The sequence below is a fragment of the Oncorhynchus mykiss genome, chromosome 5, assembly GCF_057628025.1.
Source record: "Oncorhynchus mykiss isolate SJ-2025 chromosome 5, ASM5762802v1, whole genome shotgun sequence".
Taxonomy (NCBI): domain Eukaryota; kingdom Metazoa; phylum Chordata; class Actinopteri; order Salmoniformes; family Salmonidae; genus Oncorhynchus; species Oncorhynchus mykiss.
Genome location: NC_143026.1, coordinates 45,327,900 through 45,348,861, shown reverse-complemented (window position 1 = coordinate 45,348,861; position 20,962 = coordinate 45,327,900). Strand labels below are relative to the sequence as shown.

The 20,962-nt window shown below is 43.0% G+C and overlaps 1 protein-coding gene across 10 annotated transcripts; it reads right to left on the bottom strand.

The window, feature by feature from the left end:
- Positions 1–352: 352 nt before the first annotated feature.
- rbm18 (RNA binding motif protein 18) lies at positions 353–20,728 on the bottom strand. 10 transcript variants are annotated; one of them, XR_016496074.1, is made up of 6 exons: positions 19,891–20,438; positions 18,527–19,015; positions 11,742–11,868; positions 10,933–11,019; positions 6,761–7,395; positions 353–1,774 (listed from the first exon to the last, which is right to left on the bottom strand). XR_016496074.1 is itself a non-coding variant. In XM_090234990.1 (6 exons), exons 1-6 carry the CDS (start codon positions 20,664–20,666, stop codon positions 1,615–1,617), a joined length of 972 nt encoding a protein of 323 aa, XP_090091116.1. In that variant the 5' UTR covers positions 20,667–20,728; the 3' UTR covers positions 353–1,614. The 10 variants fall into 10 exon arrangements, 6 of the variants coding, with proteins under 6 accessions (XP_090091116.1, XP_036833546.2, XP_021458755.3 ...); XR_016496075.1 differs by having other exon boundaries at positions 10,939–11,019; XR_016496072.1 differs by having other exon boundaries at positions 19,991–20,169.
- Positions 20,729–20,962: the final 234 nt, after the last annotated feature.

Below are 20,962 nucleotides of genomic sequence, written 5' to 3'. Positions count from 1 at the left end.
TTGCAGGCAGAGTAACCATGCACCACTCATGTGGGCATCAATCGGACGCCCACATTTCAGATGCACTTAATGGGAGCGGGGTGAAGAAGCCCAATGTGATATCAAGCCAAATTTCTTGATTGAAGAAAATTCTATTCGTGTTTTTTTATTAGTCAGACTATGAGGACTGGTAATATATAAACCTCATTGAAGATAGAGATGATATCCCGTGCACAACATCGATGAGGAGTGGTAAATAGATATGGGAATCTCCTGCTCTAGTTGAACCAGATTCTTCTAAACATTTGGCAGATCTACAAATGATGGGATACATAAAATAACCATGTACAAACTTCAAAAACAACACGTAGACAACAATATAGGGCGGTATATTTACATTGAAATAAAAAAAATACAAATATTATTTGTTTTCAAAGACAATTTTATGATTGAACAATGTAATCTACGAGTTGAGTTGCAATGTCGTTTACTGGGTGTCATAGCATAAATAAAAATAGTTATATTGCCCAAAGTTGCTCAACATTCTCCACTTATGATGACCCTCAAATCACACTCAAAACATAGCCACATGTGTTATGAATAAAATCCATTTAGCGTAACCTTTGATCACAAGAAACACAGAATGGTGACAACCACTCAGTTTTAAAATACATGATTTTATGCCTTGCCTTCTTTTTTGTTACAGACCAACATGATAATGTCGGTCTGTAGCTAATGATAACAAGTAACTCAGAGCATGTGGGAAACGTATTATATTGTATTAGTCCACTACATCAGGTCAAATTGGAATTATGAAGGGTAATAATGCCAAACTCCCAACACTGAACGGCAAAGACAGAAATGAAACATTACAATAACAGTGTAGTTGAAAAAAATCCAAACAGAAAAACAATAGTAAGATAAATGGAAGGTGTGATATTCTACACATCATACAATACATATAGCCATTAAAAATAGTTTTGGCTGAAGTTGTAGAAAAGTAGATTACAAAAAAACAAAACCTTCCTTGACAAAAAAAAATTATAATTCCTCTTCCAAGTAAACACACAATAGGAAAAAAAATTAATGGCTCGTTGCGCCATCTGTCCAAACCTGAAGTCATACAGTTTGGTGGCCTGACTCCCACTATAGCCTGGTCCCAGATCTTTTTGTGCTCTTGCCAACTTCATTGCAGTCATTGTCAATGAGTGACAAGGAGTTGGGATAATAGCACAAACAGATTGGCATCAGGCAACTCCCACAACACTACAGTGTAATAATAATTTAACAATCTGAGCATATTCCATATATACGTTCGCATCATGGTAACGTTCATTAGCACTTCAATTGTCTTGGAATCTGTTAATGTATTACAGGAGACCGCTGTAGAGGAAGTCACTGAGCCAGTCAGGTATTGGTAGGGTTGCAAAACTCCAGTAACTTTGTAAAAATTCCCAAGTTTTCCAGAAATCCTGGTTGGAGGATTCCAGATGTCCTGCTTATTCCCTTCTGATATTGGGAATCTTCGAACACGGGGAATCTTCAAACAAGGAATTCTGGAAAACCTGGGAGTTTGGGGAAAGTTACCGGGGGAATTTTGCAAGCCTAGGTGTTGGATGTTCGGTCCCCTGTGTGTCATCTCCTGAACTTGCGGAAGGGTCTGCTGTAAGGCTGTTGGCGTTTCTTCTCCGGAGGCTTGTTGTACATGTAGGCTGAGGGGCCCTGGTACTCCTCGTCTGGGTTCTCCTCCATCATCTGAAGCTTGGCCTCGATGGCACGAATCTTCGCACTCGTACTTTGTATGGGAGGGAGAAGAAGAGAGAGTGAGTAGGAAGGAGAGAGCAAGAGAGGGAGAGAGTGTGACTGTGAGAGAGCTATAGAGTGAGTGACTGAGTGGGGAAGTAAACGAGGGAGAGCGAGGGGTGGGGGGGGGTGCAGAAGGAATAAAGGAAACTCTTTTTTCTCTTCCTCCACACTGACTGGTCTATGGTTGGTGAGTTTGTGTTATTGAAGTTTATGGTACATTAAATTAAATGCACTTTCCTGAGGACTCTCCCTTCAAGTAGAATTGAACTTTTTTACAAACAAATCTAATTTTCTGATGTAAATGGCATGTTATAGAAGGGTCCAGACACTTTGGTTGTGCAATTTTCACTTGTTTTTGAGAAACTTACCTGCACCAAATATGTCCTTTTAGAAATGGAAATGCTCTCAGCAAGGTTCGTACAGACAGTGACAAGTCACATTCAAGGACTTTGAAGTACTTTTTCAAGCACAAATATTTATTTTCAAGGACCATAGGATAATAGTTCCTATTTTGCAATTGTTTCTAGTCACCACCAGATGGCAGTATACTGCCACAACCAGATAAAAAAAATAGAATTTACTAATCATCACTACCTTCCTTACAAGTTTTACTCAATATTACGTTTCACTACTTATTTATTACATACATACATGAGTGGTAAGTCAGTACTGATGACGTCGACTGATTTTCTTATATGAACTATAACTCAGTAAAATCTTTGAAATTGTGGCATGTTGCGTTAATATTTTTTTGTTCAATGTACCTGATAATATTACATTGTCTTTATATTTAAATGGTCTTTATATTTCACAAAATCTTAGGTCCCACAGGCTGTCCCAACACATTGACATAAAAGTGAATTCTAACAGTGTAAAAGGCCCCTAGTTTACTCTCAAATGTTATATTCTATACCCATTTGAAGAGAAACAAGTTATTCATGTGTTTGATAAGATTCTCTCAGGGGACCCTATTTAACATTTTAAAGAACCCCACATGGGTCCCCGACCCCAAGTTTGGGAACCACTGTAATACTAACCTCTCTCCTAACTTGCTTCAATGCGTCCTCTCTCTGTGTATCTCCTTTGCGTCCTTCCTTGCAGCCTCCATTCAACATTAGTTTCTAACTTCATCCTTCTAGCCATAGCTAGCTACCAGATTATCAACCAGAGCCCTTCAGCTACATAAACTAGCAAGACATCTGACTGAAATATCAGCGACTATTTACCAGATGTCCACTCATTCTTCCGAGTCAGGGAGGTTTTTGTTTGGGGGATCTGTTGACACAGCCGAGTTTCCCGTAGGACAGAGAGGTGAATGAATATACTGCTAACAAGGCAAATCCGGGGGAGCAGGCGAACATAACGAGCATACATTAATAATTTGCAATTAGAACGCAGATCAAGAAGGCTTCTGAGCGTTGATCAACGCTGGGGATGCAATTATAAGTGCGTAAACTATAATTAACAAAATAAAAAGGTGCGTAAATGGCGTTTAACCTCAAATACATCCCTGGTTGGGTCGCAAAACCCCTTCATAAACGTCAATTTAATCTACCTGCACATGACCATCTGATTATTTATCACTCCAGTGTTAATCTGCTAAATTGTAATTATTCGCCTACCTCCTCATGATTTTTGCACACAATGTATATAGACTCTTTAAAAAAAAAATGTTTGACTTGTTTATTGTTTACTCCATGTGTAACTCTGTGTTGTTGTCTGTTCACACTGCTATGCTTTATCTTGGCCAGGTCGCAGTTGTAAATGAGAACTTGTTCTCAACTAGCCTGGTTAAATAAAGGTGAAATAAAAATTAAATTGAATTTTTAGCTATCGATGTGACGTTTGGTGGTGCCTGATCAGTCAGTTCTGTACCTGCCTGGCTGAGTGGCAGCGTGGGTGGAATATCTGAGTTTGCCTGGCAACCAGAGCGCGAAACACATGAGGAAATAAAACTCTGTAGTCTGCCTGGAAATTCATTTGTAAGACCAATGCATTTTTCATATTAACATATTTGATCATTTTTGAAGTACTAACTTGAGAAAATTCTTATTTTCAAGATGTTCTAGTACTTGAATTTCAGAGTGCCAAAATAACCCTGTCTCAGTACAGTGGTGGTCTTTAGATGTAGACCACATGAAATGATGTCATTCCGAACTTTGTCCGCAATGTAATATTCCATTTAGTTTGCGACTCAAGCGATACCTCTCCGTCCATTCTAGCAGAAGGCTACACAGACAATTGAACAGCTGGACAGGGGTAACAGCGTCGAGTCGCAGAAAATGGAATTCAATGTTGCGGATAAAGTTTGTAATGACAATTTCATGTGTACAACATCTAAAAAAAACCTGCATGACTATAATGACAGCATTTCTAAAAGGATGCATTTTGGTGTTTTAGAGCATTTGTTCATGATTTTCCAAAACCCCCGTACTACACAACAAAGATGACGAAGTGAATCGCTGGTTGGGGTAGGTTTCTAAAAAGAAAATGTCTGGAACCTTCTATAACATGCCATTTACATCAACAATTGAGATTTTGTTGTAAAATAGCAAAGTTCTCTTTTAAAGTCCTTCTTAGACATGGTTGTTTCATCAATAAAATAAAAAAGTGTTGCATTTGAGCTCAAGAGGCCATTTGTTTTTATAAATGCTACTTTCCACGTTTTTATGTATAAACCCACCTCAACCACTCCTGCACACTGAATACGGTACTGACACTGACTTGTATATACTGGCATTCTCGTGTTTCTTTAACTCACATCGTAGTTCCTGTGGGGTTTTATTCGTACTTAAATGTTTTATTCTATTTTCTATTATTATCTACACTATATATACACACACAAAAGTATGTGGACACCCCCTCAAATTAGTGAATTCGGCTTTTTCATATGTATATATTTTTTTAAATCTTTATTTAACTAGGCAAGTCAGTTAAGAACAAATTCTTATTTACTATGACGGCCTACCCCGGGCCACACCCTAACCCGGATGGCGCTGGGCCTATTGTGCGTCACCCTATGCGACTCCCAATCACGGCCGGTTGTGATCCAGCCTAGAATCAAACCAGGGTCTGTAGTGACGCCTCTAGCACTGAGATGCAGTGCCGTAGACTGCTGCACCCCGTATTTCAGCTACACCAGTTGAAAACAAAACTAAAATGACAACAGTGGAGAGGCAAACTTGGCTGAGAGGACCAGCAGATGAGTTATAGGGTAATTAGGCTCCCTCAGCAAAGTATCTGAATAAAATAATATATTACAGAATCTGAGTAATCCACCATTATAGCACTTAAAACATTTTTAGTGTAACATGTTTACCAGGTGGCCAGAGCTTACTCATGGGATAATATTTGCCCTGAACATTATGACAGAGGAATAGATTTTATTTTTCCACATTTTGTTACGTTACAGCCTTATTCTAAAATGGATTAAATAAAAAAATGCCCCTCATCATTCTACACACAATACCCCACAATGATAAAGTGAAAACAGTTGATTTTTGCAAATGTATAAAACATTTTATTTTAAAGTGGCCTCCATAATTCTTAAATGGAAGAATTTTGGAACCACCAAGACACCACAGACACCTAGTTGCCTGGCCAAAGTGACCAATTGGGTGGCCTTGGTCAGGGAGCTGACCAAGAACCCGATGGTCGCACTGACAGTTTCTGACAGCCCAGTGTTTGCTAAAGGACTCTCATACCATGAGAAACAAGATTCTTTAGTCTGATGAAACCAAGATTGAACTCTTTGGCCTGAATGCCAAGTGTCACGTCTGGAAGAAACCTGGCACCATTGCTACGATGAAGCATGGTGGTGGCAGCATCATGCTGTGGGAATGTTTTTTAGTAGCAGGGACTGGTAGACTAGTCAGGATTGAGGGAAAGATGAACGGAACAAAGTGCAGAGAGATCCTTGATGAAAACCTGCTCCAGAGTGCTCAGGACCAAGACAACACATGAGTGGCTTCGGGACAATGTCCTTGACAATGTCCTTGAGTGGCCCAGCCAGAACCAAGTCTTGAACCCAATTGAACATCTCTGGAGAGACCTGAAAATAGCTTCGCAGCAACGCTCCCCATCCAACCTGACAGAGCTTGAGAGGATCTGCAGAGAAGAATATGAAAAACTCCCCAAATACAGGTATGCCAAGCTTGTAGGGTCATACCCAAGAAGACTTGATGCTGTAATCGCTGCCAAAGGTGCTTCAACAAAGTACAAGAGTCAAGGGTCAGAATACTTATGTAAATGTGATCGCAACTGTATTACAAATGAAAATAAATAAAAAGTCAAAACCTGTTTTTGCTTTGTCAATATGGGTTATTGTGTGTAGATTGATGAGGGAATATCACCGTATTGTTGGGAAAGAGCTCTCGGTAAGAAATTCACTGTACTGTTTTTAACACCTTGTGCGCGTGGTGATTAAACGTTGAAACTTTCTCTATAAATATCTTCTGAACGTTATCTTGTGAACTGCATCGTTCCAGAAACAAGCAAGCAGCTTGTAAAGTAAGCAGTTCACGGTAAAGGTCTGCACCGGGTTGCATTCGGCGCATGTGATCAAATCACATTTGATCATCACCATGTTGTTTTTTGTTGCCGGAGCGAAGGCGAGGAGCGTCTCGCGCAACATTGCGAAATACATTGCAGTACATGTTCTGCTGTTCTATCGCACGCGCAATTATGGCCGATGGGGGAAAAAACTGTGTCCTTAGTCGGCAGCAACTTCTTTGTTGTTATAATGTCGCAAATGGACGTGGCAGTTTCACCAAGTAGGATTCCAGCTTTTAAATACATTTAAGTTAAGACTTTTAGGTGTTGATCATGAGTCTAACTTACACCCTAATCTGGTATATCATACTGTAATTTATAGGCGTCTAAAATAGTGTAGGGAGGGAGGGAGGGAGGGTGAGTGAGTGAAGTATGAAGGGAGAGTCAGAGAGGGAGGAGGGTCAGAGAGACAGCTTGGACCAACCTGAGATTGGTTGGTAAGTCTAGTTCTGCGCTGCAGGACGGCTCCAGGCTGGCAGGACCATTCTTATCCCCTCTGAAACCCTCAAACCTCTGAAAGAGAGAAAGAGAGAAAGAGAGAGAGAGAGAGAGAGAGAGAGAGAGAGAGAGAGAGAGAGACAAATAGAGATATAGAGAGACGCAGACAAACAAACAGAGATACAAAAACAAAAGCAAGGAGAAGAACATCTGTGAGACATGCAAGTAAAGTAACATAGGACATGATGAGGTATAAGGAGAGTTTCTAGAGAATGAACTGCAACTTCCTCCCACATGGCTGGCTGCTGAGCAGAACATGAGCTGGTAACCACAGATGGAGCAGAGCTTTGGGGCCCAGCTAGCTTACGGTACGGTCATGGTTGGACCAGGTAACCAGAGCGGAGCCCGTTTAGATTACGGTTGCACCATAGACCAGGGAGGGACCAGGTCACCCCGTTGGTCTGCTGCTGCTGCTTTTGGTCAAATCCCCTCACTGGCATTGTGATGCCCTTTTCTGAGGCATTGTGGGGGAAGGTGAACGGCACAGCAATATAACTGTGCATTCATTCCTCTCAAAACCGCCCCTCACAACTTCCCCAACGTGAGTGATGCAATGTGAACCTGTAGAGAGAAGAACGGGGAAAAAAACACATCAACATACAAGAAAATACTCATATTAGACTTACCAGGTCTAGTAATCAGTTAGGATCAATAGGATGCATTTTTAATAAGTGCCATGATCACCATGGTTTCAAAAAGTGCCGCTTTCTGAACCAATATGAATGGATGAATGACATTTATTTTTACATTAGTCCATTAGCAGACGCTCTTATCCCGAGAGACTTACAGTTGGTGCATCCGTCCCAAAGGGACACTTCAGGAGGTTGGCGATGGAGCCCTTTATCTACCTCCCCGGAGTCAGAGTAACTCGTGGCATTTCAATGCCTCTGTGTGCAGTCTGAAGGAAGTTGCTAACTAGCGTTTAGCGCAATTTCTAACTGGCGTCGGAGCAACGACTGGAAGTCCATGGCATCTGCCAGGATGCTAGTCGATACCATAGACTTCCAGTCATTGCGCTAATGCTAGTTAGCATTGGCTCGCTGAACTACCTCCAACTTCCTTTAGACTGGGCGCAGAGATAAAAATGGCATCCATGAGGTCATCGGACTGGGGAAGTAGAGAAAGGGCCTCATTGCCAGAATCCCAAAGCGTCCCTTTAAGATAGCTAGGTGAGACAACCACATATCAGTCATGAAGATGACTATTCCTCAACGCAACATGGAAATAAGTATTACAATGAAAGCAAACAAACGGGCCCTTGCTTTCTCACGCCAGAGTACTTAACAACCCACTAGTCATAATAGATGCTGAGGTCATTCATTTAGGACCATGATTAGGCGTCAAACAATGACCCTCAAATACTCCCTTCCCTCCATTTTCACAAGTCGTTCTATAAGAATGCATCCTATACGTTCCGGATAGGCCAGCACCACGGGTCTATTTACTGCACGCGAGACCCGTATCACATTTCTCTCCTTAGATCAGTGCCTCTTCCCTCCATTATCTTTAAGTTCACAGGTTCAAAAAGGACAGGCTCAGAGGCGACCAACTCTCAACGTTTCTGGGGGGGGGGGGGGGGGGACATCCGTCCAGTGGTTGACGCATGTCTGATGACAAAGCTGAAGATCTCCAGACAGTCGGCCTGTCCATCCCCTCGGTTAAGCCATGGTGACGTTATACTATACAGAACATGGCAATTACAAGGAAAATGAAACAGCACGGATCCTTGAATGACGTGACCGTTTACTTAAAAATCATATAAAAAAATGTAATCAAAATGATTGAATTCTATTGGCATTGATGTCACTCGATACAGAATGGCTCAGTGAGTCAGACATGGGGATGTGGGAATAGACCAGACGCACACACGTGCGGACGGCCCAGTACGCCACTGGGGCCGAGCTCCCAGCCACCCAGGACCTTATACACCAGTCAGTGGAAGGTCCTAGAAATCATCAAAGACTCCAGCCGCCCAAGACATAAACTGTTCTCTCTGCTACCGCACGGCAGGCTATACCGATGCACTGGAACCAACAGGACCCTAAACAGCTTCTACCCCCCAAGCCATAAGACTGCTAAATAGTTAGTTAAATAGTTAACCAATAGCCCGGACTTTCTGTGTATTGACCCTTTATGCACTACCTCGTTTGACTCATCACGTGCGCAGCTGTTGCTGTTTGTCTATCCTGTTGCCTCGTCACTTTATCCCAACAAGCTGTCTCTACCCTTAACCTTGTTCTGAACACCTCCGAAACAAAGGTCATGTGGTTTGGTAAGAAGAATGCCCCTCTCCCCACAGGTGTGATGACTACCTCTGAGGGTTTAGAGCTTGAGGTAGTCACCTCATACAAGTACTTGGGAGTATGGCTAGAAGGTATACTGTCCTTCTCTCAGCACATATCAAAGCTGCAGGCTAAAGTTAAATGTAGACTTGGTTTCCTCTATCGTCACCCCAGCTGCCAAACTAACCCTGATTCAGATGACCATTCTACCCATGCTAGATTACGGACATATTGTTTATAGATTGGCAGGTAAGGGTGCTCATGAGCGGCTAGATGTTCTTTACCATTCGGCCATCAGATTTTCCACCAATGCTCCTTATAGGACACATCACTGCACTCTATACTCCTCTGTAAACTGGCCATCTCTGTGTACCTGTCACAAGACCCACTGGTTGATGCTTATTTATAAAACCCTCTTAGGCCTCACTCCCCCCCTATCTGAGATATCTACTGCAGACCTCATCCTCCACATACAACACCCATTCTGCCAGTCACATTCTGTTAAAGGTCCCCAAAACACACACATCCCTGGGTCGCTCGTCTTTTCAGTTCGCTGCAGCTAGCAACTGGAGCAAGCTGCAACAAACACTCAAACTGGAGAGTTTTATCTCAATCTCTTCATTCAAAGACTCAATCATGGAAACACTTACTGACAGTTGTGGCTGCTTTGCGTGATGTATTGTTCTCTACCTTCTTGACCTTTGTGCTGTTGTCTGTGCCCAATAATGTTTGTACCATGTTTTGTGCTGCTACCACGCTGTGTTGTCATGTGTTGTTGACTTGCTATGTTGTCGTCTTAGGTCTCTCTTTATGTAGTGTTGTCTCTCGCCGTGATGTGTGTTTTGTCCTATATTTATATGTTATTTATTTTATTTTTTAATCCCAGCCCCCGTCCCCGCAGGAGGCCTTTTGCCTTTTGGTAGGCCGTCATTGTGAATAAGAATGTGTTCTTAACTGACTTGCCTAGTTAAATAAAGGTTAAAATCCCTATATGTCCATATCTACCTCAATTACCTCGTACCCCTGCACATCAACTCTGTACTGGTACCCCGTGTATATAGCCAAGTTATCGTTACTCGTTGTGTATTTTTCTATCTCTTCCTTTCTGCATGTTGGGAAGTAAGCATTTCACGGTTAGTCTACACCTATGGGTTTACGAAGCATGTGCCAAATAAAATGCGATTTGTTATTCTTGATCTGTCTTGTGTGTGGGGAGCATGTCATGAATCTTGAGAGGAGTGGGGGGGGGGTGGTGGTGGGGGTCTGGAACCAGTTGTCCGCTGCTTGTTATTGTCAAAGGAGGGCTGCACTGTTAACCTTGACCTGAACCTGGTGTCTCATTCCCCTCAGGGGAGAGTGGGGGACGGGGGGTGTACAGGAGGGGCGTGATTCGGCCCCATACAGGATTTCCTTAGTCCATACAGGCAGCTAGCTGCCTATTGTTAGGGACAGACCAGGGTTGCTGGAGTCCAAGAGATCTCCCCCCTGCCTAGAGGGACTGTCTGGAGCACTGTCCTCTCCAGTCCTACACGCCTGCCTTTCTGCTACTGTTCTACACTCCTAGTCAATTTGTGGCCATTTTGTTGTACCCAACAACACTCACTCACACACACATACACACACACACACACACCACTGACCAGACCACAGGCAAACACACTGCTGCATGCAGGACGCTTAGGCTTAAGTCCGGACAACTTCAGAACCTGATTTAGGCTAGCCTTTTTGCCCTAAGAGAGGGACACACAATGAATCACAGGCCATGCTGTGTGTGTGTGTGTAGTAAAGGCGAGAGGTTTAACCGGGTGACATTTACCTTTACCTGTGCGTGTGCCCAGCGCACCACTAGCTTCTTGGACAGGGCCAGCTTCCCATTCAGACAATGGATTGCCCTCTCAGCCTCCTGGAGACGGGGGAAAAAAGGGGTTTGATCCTCATAAAAATATAAACACATTTCACCATGAAAAACCAGGCCAGTATCATTACATTGTAGTCATTTAGCAGACACTTATCCAAGAGCTCTTACACAAATCAATATGTCATTATTCTCTATCATAAAGTGATAACAGAGACAGTAATGACTGATGGATCACCCAGTCCGTGGGGCTCTAGTGGTGTGTGTGTGTGTGTGTTTGCGTGCATGAGGCTAATAAATACACACTTCCTCTGAATAACACCCCAGGGACAGCCTCCCATCACACTCGAGACACTCACAGTGAATAAGAGATCTTTATCTTAGCTTTGGTGGAGCCCTGAAGAGCCCTATGAAGTTTGAAGCAATATCTTCACGGGGAGAGATGGGGAAACGGTTGGCTATACTGTATCTTTTGTCTATTCCGTGTATAGCTTTTGACTTGCCCCAACTTTTCACTTTTGTGAGTTAATATTTATACAAACGCACTTATCACTCCCAATAAGCTTGATAACGACTTAATTTAGGAAACATTCCCTTCACAACGAGTGTGAAATGTGGTTGTCTCGACTAGCGGTCTTCAGATGAATGCACTATTACGTCGCTCTGGATAAGAGCGTCTGCTAAATGACGCCAATGTAAATTCATATGGAGGTAGAGACTTATCTTTTCTTGGAATTGAAAGATGTGAAATGGCTGGTGTGGTGTCGTACCTCTTTGGTGTGGAAGTTAACGAAACAGTATCCTCTGGGCTGGCCCTCCAACGGTCCAGACTTGTGGAACAGAAAGTCAAACTGTTTCACCTTCCCAAACTTCTCCAGAAGCTTCACCAGGTGATACCTGCAGAGGAAACACACACACATTTATACTGAGACTCACTCTAGCGCTTTTCATCTGCTGTGACAAAGTAAAAATCAACTTCTATTTGTCGTTTATGCATTTGATTTGCTTGGATAAATCCGGTCCTGTATTACTTTGAAATAACATTTAGTGGTCATGCGTAATCTCCAAAGCACACTATGATTAATATAAAGGACTAAATTGAATTACTGTAGAAGAGGTTGAAATGAAATAAATGACTAAAAATGTCTCTTTCAATACAGGCAGGTCTTTCAACGCCAGACTTCCACCATCAACTAAGATGACTCATAACATCAATTAGCAGACATTCCTATGTCACCGACAGTCCAACCTATTCATAAAACATCATGCCTATATTTGCCTTCCCTGTCACCTGCCCCTGATTAGAATGACCGGTCTCTTACACCTTTTGAGCCGCAGTAAATCCTTCATCCACACAATACAGAGGATACAGCGGCAGGACAATGAGAGAGAGAGAAAAAAAAAGAAAAAGAGGAAGCCTGCTTTCAAGAAAAACATTCCCTACTGTACAGTGCACGGCTGCGTGCAGGTAGCTGCCGTAACTGCCTCGGCCTGTTAGCCTACAATAGTCGTGGGAAATTGAACGCGTCCACCTTCCATCCAGAAGGTTATTAGCAGTGGGATTCATTGTCACTAACATCCAGGATCCATTAAAAAAAAATAATAATAATTGCTTGACCGTCTGACCCTTGAGGTGGTCTCGATTGTAGCCTCATTGCCCTGTTATCAAGTGCTAAACTATGAAGAGTCCCTTACAGCAGTACATACTGTACTGGCCCGGCCTTGTACCAATCAATAGATGAATTTGTCATGACCGTGGCCAACAGCTGTACCAGTGATTCAGAGGGAACTTGAGGTTATACCCCCTGACACAAGACTCAACATTTTGGGATAAGATTCAAGCCTACACTCATTCGACACACTGTGAAGTTCAAGTAGAAGGGATCTCGCACACGTCATCTACCGTATAACAGAGTGAGAAATTGGGACAACAGTAAAGGAGATATATTTAGTCCAAGCTGTAATGGGGGGGGGGGGCAGTCTGAACAAGAAGCAGACAATTTCATATGTCCATGTCGACGGTCTGTATTGGTGGGCAGCCTAGCATGCAGTCTGTGCGTAGGAGAGTGCATTCTCTCTGTTGTCCGAGCCAAATATCACTGTCCGTGCACGCCAAAAGCCTATGCCGCATGCTAAAACTTCAGGGCGTTATCAGAAGAACATCAACAGTGTAGACTGGGCATGAACAGATGAATAGAAAGGCTACCTAGTCATAGAGTCACAATATACAGTACCAGTCAAAAGGTAGGACACACCTACTCATTTAAGGGTTCTTCTTTTTTAATAGGGAAGACATCAAAACTATGAAATAACACATATGGAATCATGTAGTAACCAAAAAAAAAAAGTGTTGAATCAAAATATATTTGAGATTCTTCAAGGCCTTGGCCTTGATGACAGCTTGGCACCCTCTTGGCATTCTCTCAACCAGTTTCATGAGGTAGTCACCTGGAATGCATTTGAATTGACAGGTGTGCCTTGTTCAAAGTTAATTTGAGGAATGTCTTTCCTTCTTAATGCGCTTGAGCCAATCAGTTGTGTTGTGACAACGTAGGGGAGGTATACAGAAGATAGCCCTATTTGGAAAAATACCAAGTCCATATTATGGCAAGAACAGCACAAATAAGCAAAGAGAAATGACAGTCCATCATTAAGACATGAAGGTCAGACAATGCGGAACATTTCACGAACTTTGAAAGTTTCTTCATGTGCAGTCGCAAAAACCATCAAGTGCTATGATGAAACTGGCTCTCATGAGGACTGCCACAGGAAAGGAAGACCCTGAGTTACCTCTGCTGCAGAGGATAAGTTCATTAGAGTTACCAGCCTCAGAAATTGCAGCCCAAATAAATGCTTCACAGAGTTGAAGTAACAGACAAATCTCAACATCAACTGTTCAGAGGAGAATTAGGCATTCATGGTCGAATTGCTGCAAAGAAGCCACTACTAAAGGACACCAATAAGAAGAAAAGACTTGCTTGGGCCAAGAAACACGAGCAATGGACATTACACCTGTGGAGATCTGTCCTTTGTTTTGATGAGTCCAACCGCTGCGTCTTTGTGAGATCCAAAGAAGGTGAACAGATGATCTCCACATGTGTGGTTCCCACCGTGAAGCATGGAGGATGAGGTGTGATGGCGTGGGGGTGCTTTGCTGGTGACAGTCTGATTTATTTAGAATTCAAAGCACACTTAACCAGCATGGCTACCACAGCATTACACCATCCCATCTGGTTTGCGCTTAGTGGGACTATCATTTGTTTTTCAACAGAACAATGACCAACACACATCCAGGCTGTAGAAGGGCTATTTGACCAAGAAGGAGTGTGATGGAGTGCTACATCAGCTGACCTGGCCTCCACACTCACCCGACCTCAACCCAATTGAGATAGTTTGGGATGAGTTGGATCGCAAAGTGAAGAAAAAGCAGCCAACAAGTGCCCAGCATGTGGGAACTCCTTCAAGACTGCTGGAAAAGCATTCCAGGTGAAGCCTGATTGAGAGAATGCCAAGAGTGTGCATAGCGGTCATCAGGGCAAAGGGTGGCTACTTTGAAGAATCTCAAATATATTTTGATTTGTTTAACACTTTTTTGGTTACTACATGATTCCATATGTGTTTTGATGTCTTCGCTATTATTCTACAATGTAGAAAATAGTAAAAAATAAAGAAAAACCCTTGAATGAGTGGGTGTGTCCAAACTTTTGGCTATATTCATGATCTCTTATGGATTTATAAAACAGGTAGTGGTTGTGTCATAGTCATCACAGGTATGTTGAAAGCATGACATTCAGCTACATTGGCTGACGTTGAATTCCACATAATGCAATAGAGTCTCAGGTCAGGCAATAGCCTAGGTCTAACCGGTATTCATTGATCTCAAGCTTAGGTCAGATACAACACAAAATGTTTCCTATGGAAGTCTAATCAATAAGTTTAAAGACATATCTACATTATTTCACAATGTAAAATAATTACAATGTGAATGTCCTTTGATAGCCTATGTTACGTAAATGAATAAACAAAAACATGGGTGAGCCTTTATTTTTTTTCTTCCGGAGTGACTGCCTGGGAATTGTGTTGTGTACAAGTAGCCTAACAGAGATGCTTGTTGCTTTCATACATTTCTCCAGCAGTTATTTTTAAATCGTGGAAAGGTATGTAGCCTAGGAGCAGGATTTGGGGGAGTACTAGGGATCCCGGGTTACGTCCCAAATGGCACCCTATTCCCTATATAGTGCGCCACTTTTGACCAAAGCCCTATGGGGCCCGGTCAAAATTAGTGGACTACATTGGGTATAGGATCTTATTGTGGATACACCCATGGACTGGATGTATTAATGTCTTTCCTTGGCCTCCCAGGAGCTTTCTTCGACAAGCAGAATTTCTCACTTTCCCAGACTCCACCCTCTGCAGGCTGGAATGGAGCGTCTTCCTGCGACATGCTTCTGGTACAGATTGAGGAATTGATAGTGGGCTGATACACCGGGAAGGACCACAGGAGGGGACGGGACCACGTCTGGCCTTTAACAGACCACAATGCACTTCTCCTGGGGGCTGTAAAACGTGCTGGCCGGCAGGAGGTTGAGGAGGGCAGCTAAGGGTTGGTGAGGGGAGGAGTATTGTGGATCTCCTTGCTCGATTGGGTTCTTCTGTGAAAGCATTAACCCGAGCCAAGCTGGACATCTGTTAAATAACCATGCGGTGAAGCGGCCCAGCGCCTACAGTTCCTCCATCTATGCAAGCTGTGCAAGCAGTTGCTCCCGACGCCACTTGGGTACACTGCAGCATCCACAGAGAGGCTCTTTGCAACCACGTACCTATGTAAGAGTGGATTTTTTAGCCCTCACTAGCAAGAAACTAAATACAGGCACAGACTGTGTGTGGGAAATTATTTAAGACTGAGACTCTCTCCAATACAACCCAACATTGCAGAGTTATGTGCATCCTTTCAAGCACACCCTTCTCAATAACTTGTGGTGAGTTACTCACAATTTGATGAACAAATAAGGTTTTATATGTAAGATGGTTAAATAAAAAGCAAAATGATTGATTATTATTATTTGTGCCCTGGTCCTACGAGAGCTCTTTGTCACTTCACACGAGCCGGGTAGTGACAAAAACTCACACTCATTATGTTGAATAAATATGTTGTAATGTGTGTGTGTGGCAGGCTTACAATGATGGCAAAAAACAACATTTGAGAGTAAGCTGACCCTGGTGCTAGAGGGGGTACGCAGCTGGAGGTTGAATGTTCGAAGGGGTACGGGGGACTATAAAAAGTTTGGGAACCACTGAAACAGAAAATGTGTATGTTACAACGCCTTGCTCGTCTCAGCAAGGAGCAACAAAATGTCCTCGGTGTTGTTAAGTCCATGTTACTGTAGAGTCCGTTACAGCAGAAACGGACTCAACCGCACAAATGCCCAGCCAATTCCTTCTTCGGTCAGCTGTTTTGTCCACATTTGTTATTTTAACGGTTATCTTATTTTCATGACGGTCTTCATCCATAATTGTCAGTTACACAGTTATACGGTAATTGTGCCAACTCTAGCCATGTGTGGTGTGTGTGTGTGGGGGAGATGTGCCTGGGCAGGCGGGTCGAGCAGGTGGGTTGGGGTGTTGTCCCTCTCACCTGATGACTGTCTCCTTAGCTAAAGACACACTCCTGAAACACAGTCAGGCTGGTGTTTGTCTAACGACAGCCCGTGCCTGAGACTGGTGCACAACGTGTTACGCAAGATATCACATCTGCTGCTATAAGAGCTCAGCTGCCTCTTCAAAAACAAAATGCGCCAAAGTGTTGATTCTGCTCCCTGAGATATGGGGAAGGTAGCAAAAGCATTCCCAGATGAAATGCAGCCTATATCATTCAAATAATCATTCACAGAATCCAGACTGTGACCCCGGAATTATGCATTTTTCAACAAGCTAAACGCCGATGATCTCCCAACTTCAGTTCAGCTTTTCTACCACTCTTTTAGTTTCTCCAAGAGAAGGGGGAAAAAAAACAGGGAATTGAGCAATCGCTCAGCATTGTCCCGAGACTGGATTCTTCCAGAGATCTGGAGGGCTCGAGATCATGACTGATGATGGTGCTGAGGATCTGACATCATTAAGACCTGTGGATTAATTAGCATGGAAAATAACGAGAAAAGAAAGGATTCTTGGCTGAGAGAGACAGAGAGAAAACACAGAGAGAACGTTAGAGGGACGAGAGAAAGAGAGAGAGAAAGTAGCCTAGTAGCAGTTGTGGAAACCGTGTGGTCGTGTTAAAAGAGTGTACAACGTTTCCCGCCAGATTTCAGAGTGCAACTGTAGTGCCAGATGCCCTGGGGGAATCTTCCAGTTTGGACTTCTCCTTAGAGAAATGAGTGATCAATGGCTCCTGATGCTACAGCAAGCAGTGAGTCTAAGACTTTGTCCCAAATGGCCCCCTAGTCCCTATATATTGCAATACTATTTTTTATTTTTTTTTACCATCTCCTCTTCAACACCACAATCAATCTCTCTGACAGAGACTACACATTAGCGGTAAAAAATAAGAAATTACAGCAGAGATTTGTACCTCACATCTCCATTACCCACTTATTTGATCTCCTGGCTCGCTGTAAAAAGAAAAAGAACAAAGTGCCTGTAGCTGAATACTGACCCTCACTCAGAAAACAAGAACAGACCTCTCTACAGTGCTACCTGCCTGCATGTCACTTTACAGAGAGGAGGGCCCTGAAGTAGGTCTTGCTACAACAAATACTTGGAGCATGTGAACTAATTCATCTTACCAATCACCAGCCTGTGGGCATATTTTGTTGTTTTCCTTATACCCTATGTAGTGCACTACTTTTGACCAGAGTCCTATGGGAATAGGGTGCCATTTGGGATGCACACCAGGTTATTTAAAGGAAAACAGAGGGTAGAGGGGAAGGAAATGCCTGTCTAGACACCAGCCCCAGCAAGCTGTACATTTTCCAGGGGCCCACCAGCCAATCCCAACCTGTGCTGCCCTCCACCCACTCCTTCTTCTGAAGCAAAAAGAGCAGCCAGCAAGCTACAGGTTGACAGAGTAAACACGCCAGGTGAGTGAGAAATGATGGCAGCCCTTCAGCAGAACAGGTCGCCATGCCCGAGTGCCTCTCTTTCACACGCCCAACGTTGTCTGCTCATTCTCCAGCCCTCACAGACACACGGCTAATCAATCATACAGGCCAGTCACGGCGGTTGCTCCGCTGGGCTGCTGCTGCATTGCCTCCCTGGCAGGGAGGAGCGAGCGCCCCACCTCCCAGTCAGGGGCGGAGAGAGTAAAAGTTGCCCTTAACAACTAGCCTCGTACAACCAGCCTGATCTCGCAAGCTCACATAAATGATTCGTATCTGTGTAGCAAGCTGGTGAGATTAGGCTGGTTGTACGAGGCTACCGTACCACTGGTTCAGGGTTAAATACATGTTTAATCTGCCTGATGGTTAAGGCAAGGATTTTAGAGTAGGGTGATCTGATCCTAGAGCTGTGGTTAGGGACAAATTCTACCTCGAGGTTCGGGCCAAGAGGATTCACTCACTCTGTGATTTTAGGATCGATGTTCCCGATCCACAGGCGATGGCCTTCGTGTGACGAGCTTTCTGAAATGATAGAGGCATTCTCCACGGTCTCCACTGCCAGCTGTGCTGTCGTGGGTTTCTTGCTTTCTGAAATGATAGTGACATCATCGTCTGCCGTCTCCACTGCAGAAGGTGTAGGTTTCTTGCTTTCAGAAATGATAGTGACATCATCGTCTGCCGTCTCCACTGCAGAAGGTGTAGGTTTCTTGCTTTCTGAAGTGATAGTGACATCATCGTCTGCCGTCACCACTGCAGAAGGTGTAGTTTTCTTGCTTTCTGAAACTACGGTGACATCCTGGTCCTCCACGGCTGATGGTGTGGGTTCCTTCCCTTCTGAAATGGTAGAAGAAGGACGCTCCACTGTCTCTACTGCAGACCGAATAGGTTTCTCGCGTTCTGTAACAATGGGGGAATTCTTCGCCGTCTCCACTGCCGACTCCATGGGTCTCCTGAGAGGGAAAGAGAGAGATAGGCTTTGGGAGTGTGCCCTTCGGCAAAATAATGTGGCCCACAACTTGATTAAATACTGATAAACCCCTATGAAAATGAAAACATCAAGTAGCCTAGCTAGCTAATCACAGGTTCTATTTTTTTGTGATAATACGTTTCACTGCGTTCACTGTTCAGACAGAAATATTAACTAGCCATCAGACTGTTAAATAGTCACCACTAGCCAGCCTCAGCCCAGTACACTGGTCACTTTAATAATGTTTACATACTGTTTTACCTACTTCATGTGTATATACTGAATGCTAGTAACAGCTCATGTTATATAACTGCTGTTGTACACCTTTTCAATTAATTTACGTTACTGTCCATAATGTCTATACACACCATGATATGCATCTATATTTATATCCCAAACTATGACATGCATTGCTCGTTCTAATATTTCTGAACTTCTTCCTTTGGGGGATTTGCGTGTATTGTATTGTAGGTATTACTGCACTGTTGGAGCTGGGAACATAAGTATTTCGCTACACCCGCGACAACATCTGCAAAATATGTGTACGCGCAACAACATCTGCAAAATATGTGTACGCGATACAATACAATTTGATTTGGTTTAGCTAGCTAGTTTACGTTAACAGCAATCCAGTTAACTATCATTGGCAATGGATCTAGTTAGATGACTAAAGATAAACCATGATGAAATACATATACATATATATATATCAATTGTTTGTTTTGTGTTTCTGTTCACTTTGCAACATGGATTTGTCAATGCCAAGAGCCCTCGACACGGAGGGGTGTCAAGCTTTGCTAACGAAGTAAGCTAGTTATTATGCTAGAATTAAGTGTATGTATCAAACGTTTAATTTACCTTGTTCGGTAGAAACGTTGTCTGACGGTGAACGGCTCAACGTTTAGAGATTACTATATCAACAAAACGTCAATTGAATTCTATAATTTAGATAAAATACCTTAGTACACAAAGCTCCGGTGAGCTAGCTGCTAGCCGCAAGATAGCAAAAACAAAGGCGCTTGTGAATGACGTCTTACACAATCTCGCCCAAAAGGAGCACACACATTGATGACACCCAAAACATATCATTTGAATGAATATGAGTAATAACGCAAGCGTCGGCTCCAGCTATTGCTGCTTTCAAGACAACTGAGTATTCGTGAAAGGAATGAGGTCAAATCATGACGTCAGTGATATTTTAGTCGGAACTAAAAAACTCTGAAATGTCCGACTTGCTAACTGGTTGTAGTTATACACGTGCCGCGTTCAACAAACCAACAAGTCGGTTATTTCCGAGTTTCCTATGTCCGACTAGCATCGGATGGCCGTTCAAAACGATTTTCCCTAGCTGGAGTTTTTTTTTTCACGAGGTCCAAGCTGTCACCCACTAAAGTCGGAAGTCAGGGAATTCTGAGTTCCCAGTTATTTTGAACGCGGCATTTTTTCCAACGCTCTTCACAGCCTTGCGCAAAAAAAACACATTTTACAAGATATAGCTAAGTAGTAACATTAAAATGCAACTAAGTAGTGCATGCATACAGTAGTTACAGTGTAAAGATCAAATCCCAAATATACTCTTGTATCGATCCAATATGTCTTTAAGCTTACTCGAATGCATGTCCAACGACCTTCATTCCATATATGACAGATACATTCCACAAACGTTTTAACGTTAGCTAGTAGTAGCCATCATGCTAAGCTAGTTAGCTTTCGTGTCAGCGTGTCACATGCATGATTGATATTGATATGATCGATATGCAGTCAACTATCTAATACCCCTGGGCTTATAAAGGCTGGTAAAATGCTACAGTTAAATCTTTAGTCCTTGCTACATAATCTTTTGGACTAATACATTAATGATATACTGTAACATACCCATTGATTCTTGAAGAATACCATTTATAAATGACTCATGACCTTAGTTCAACTG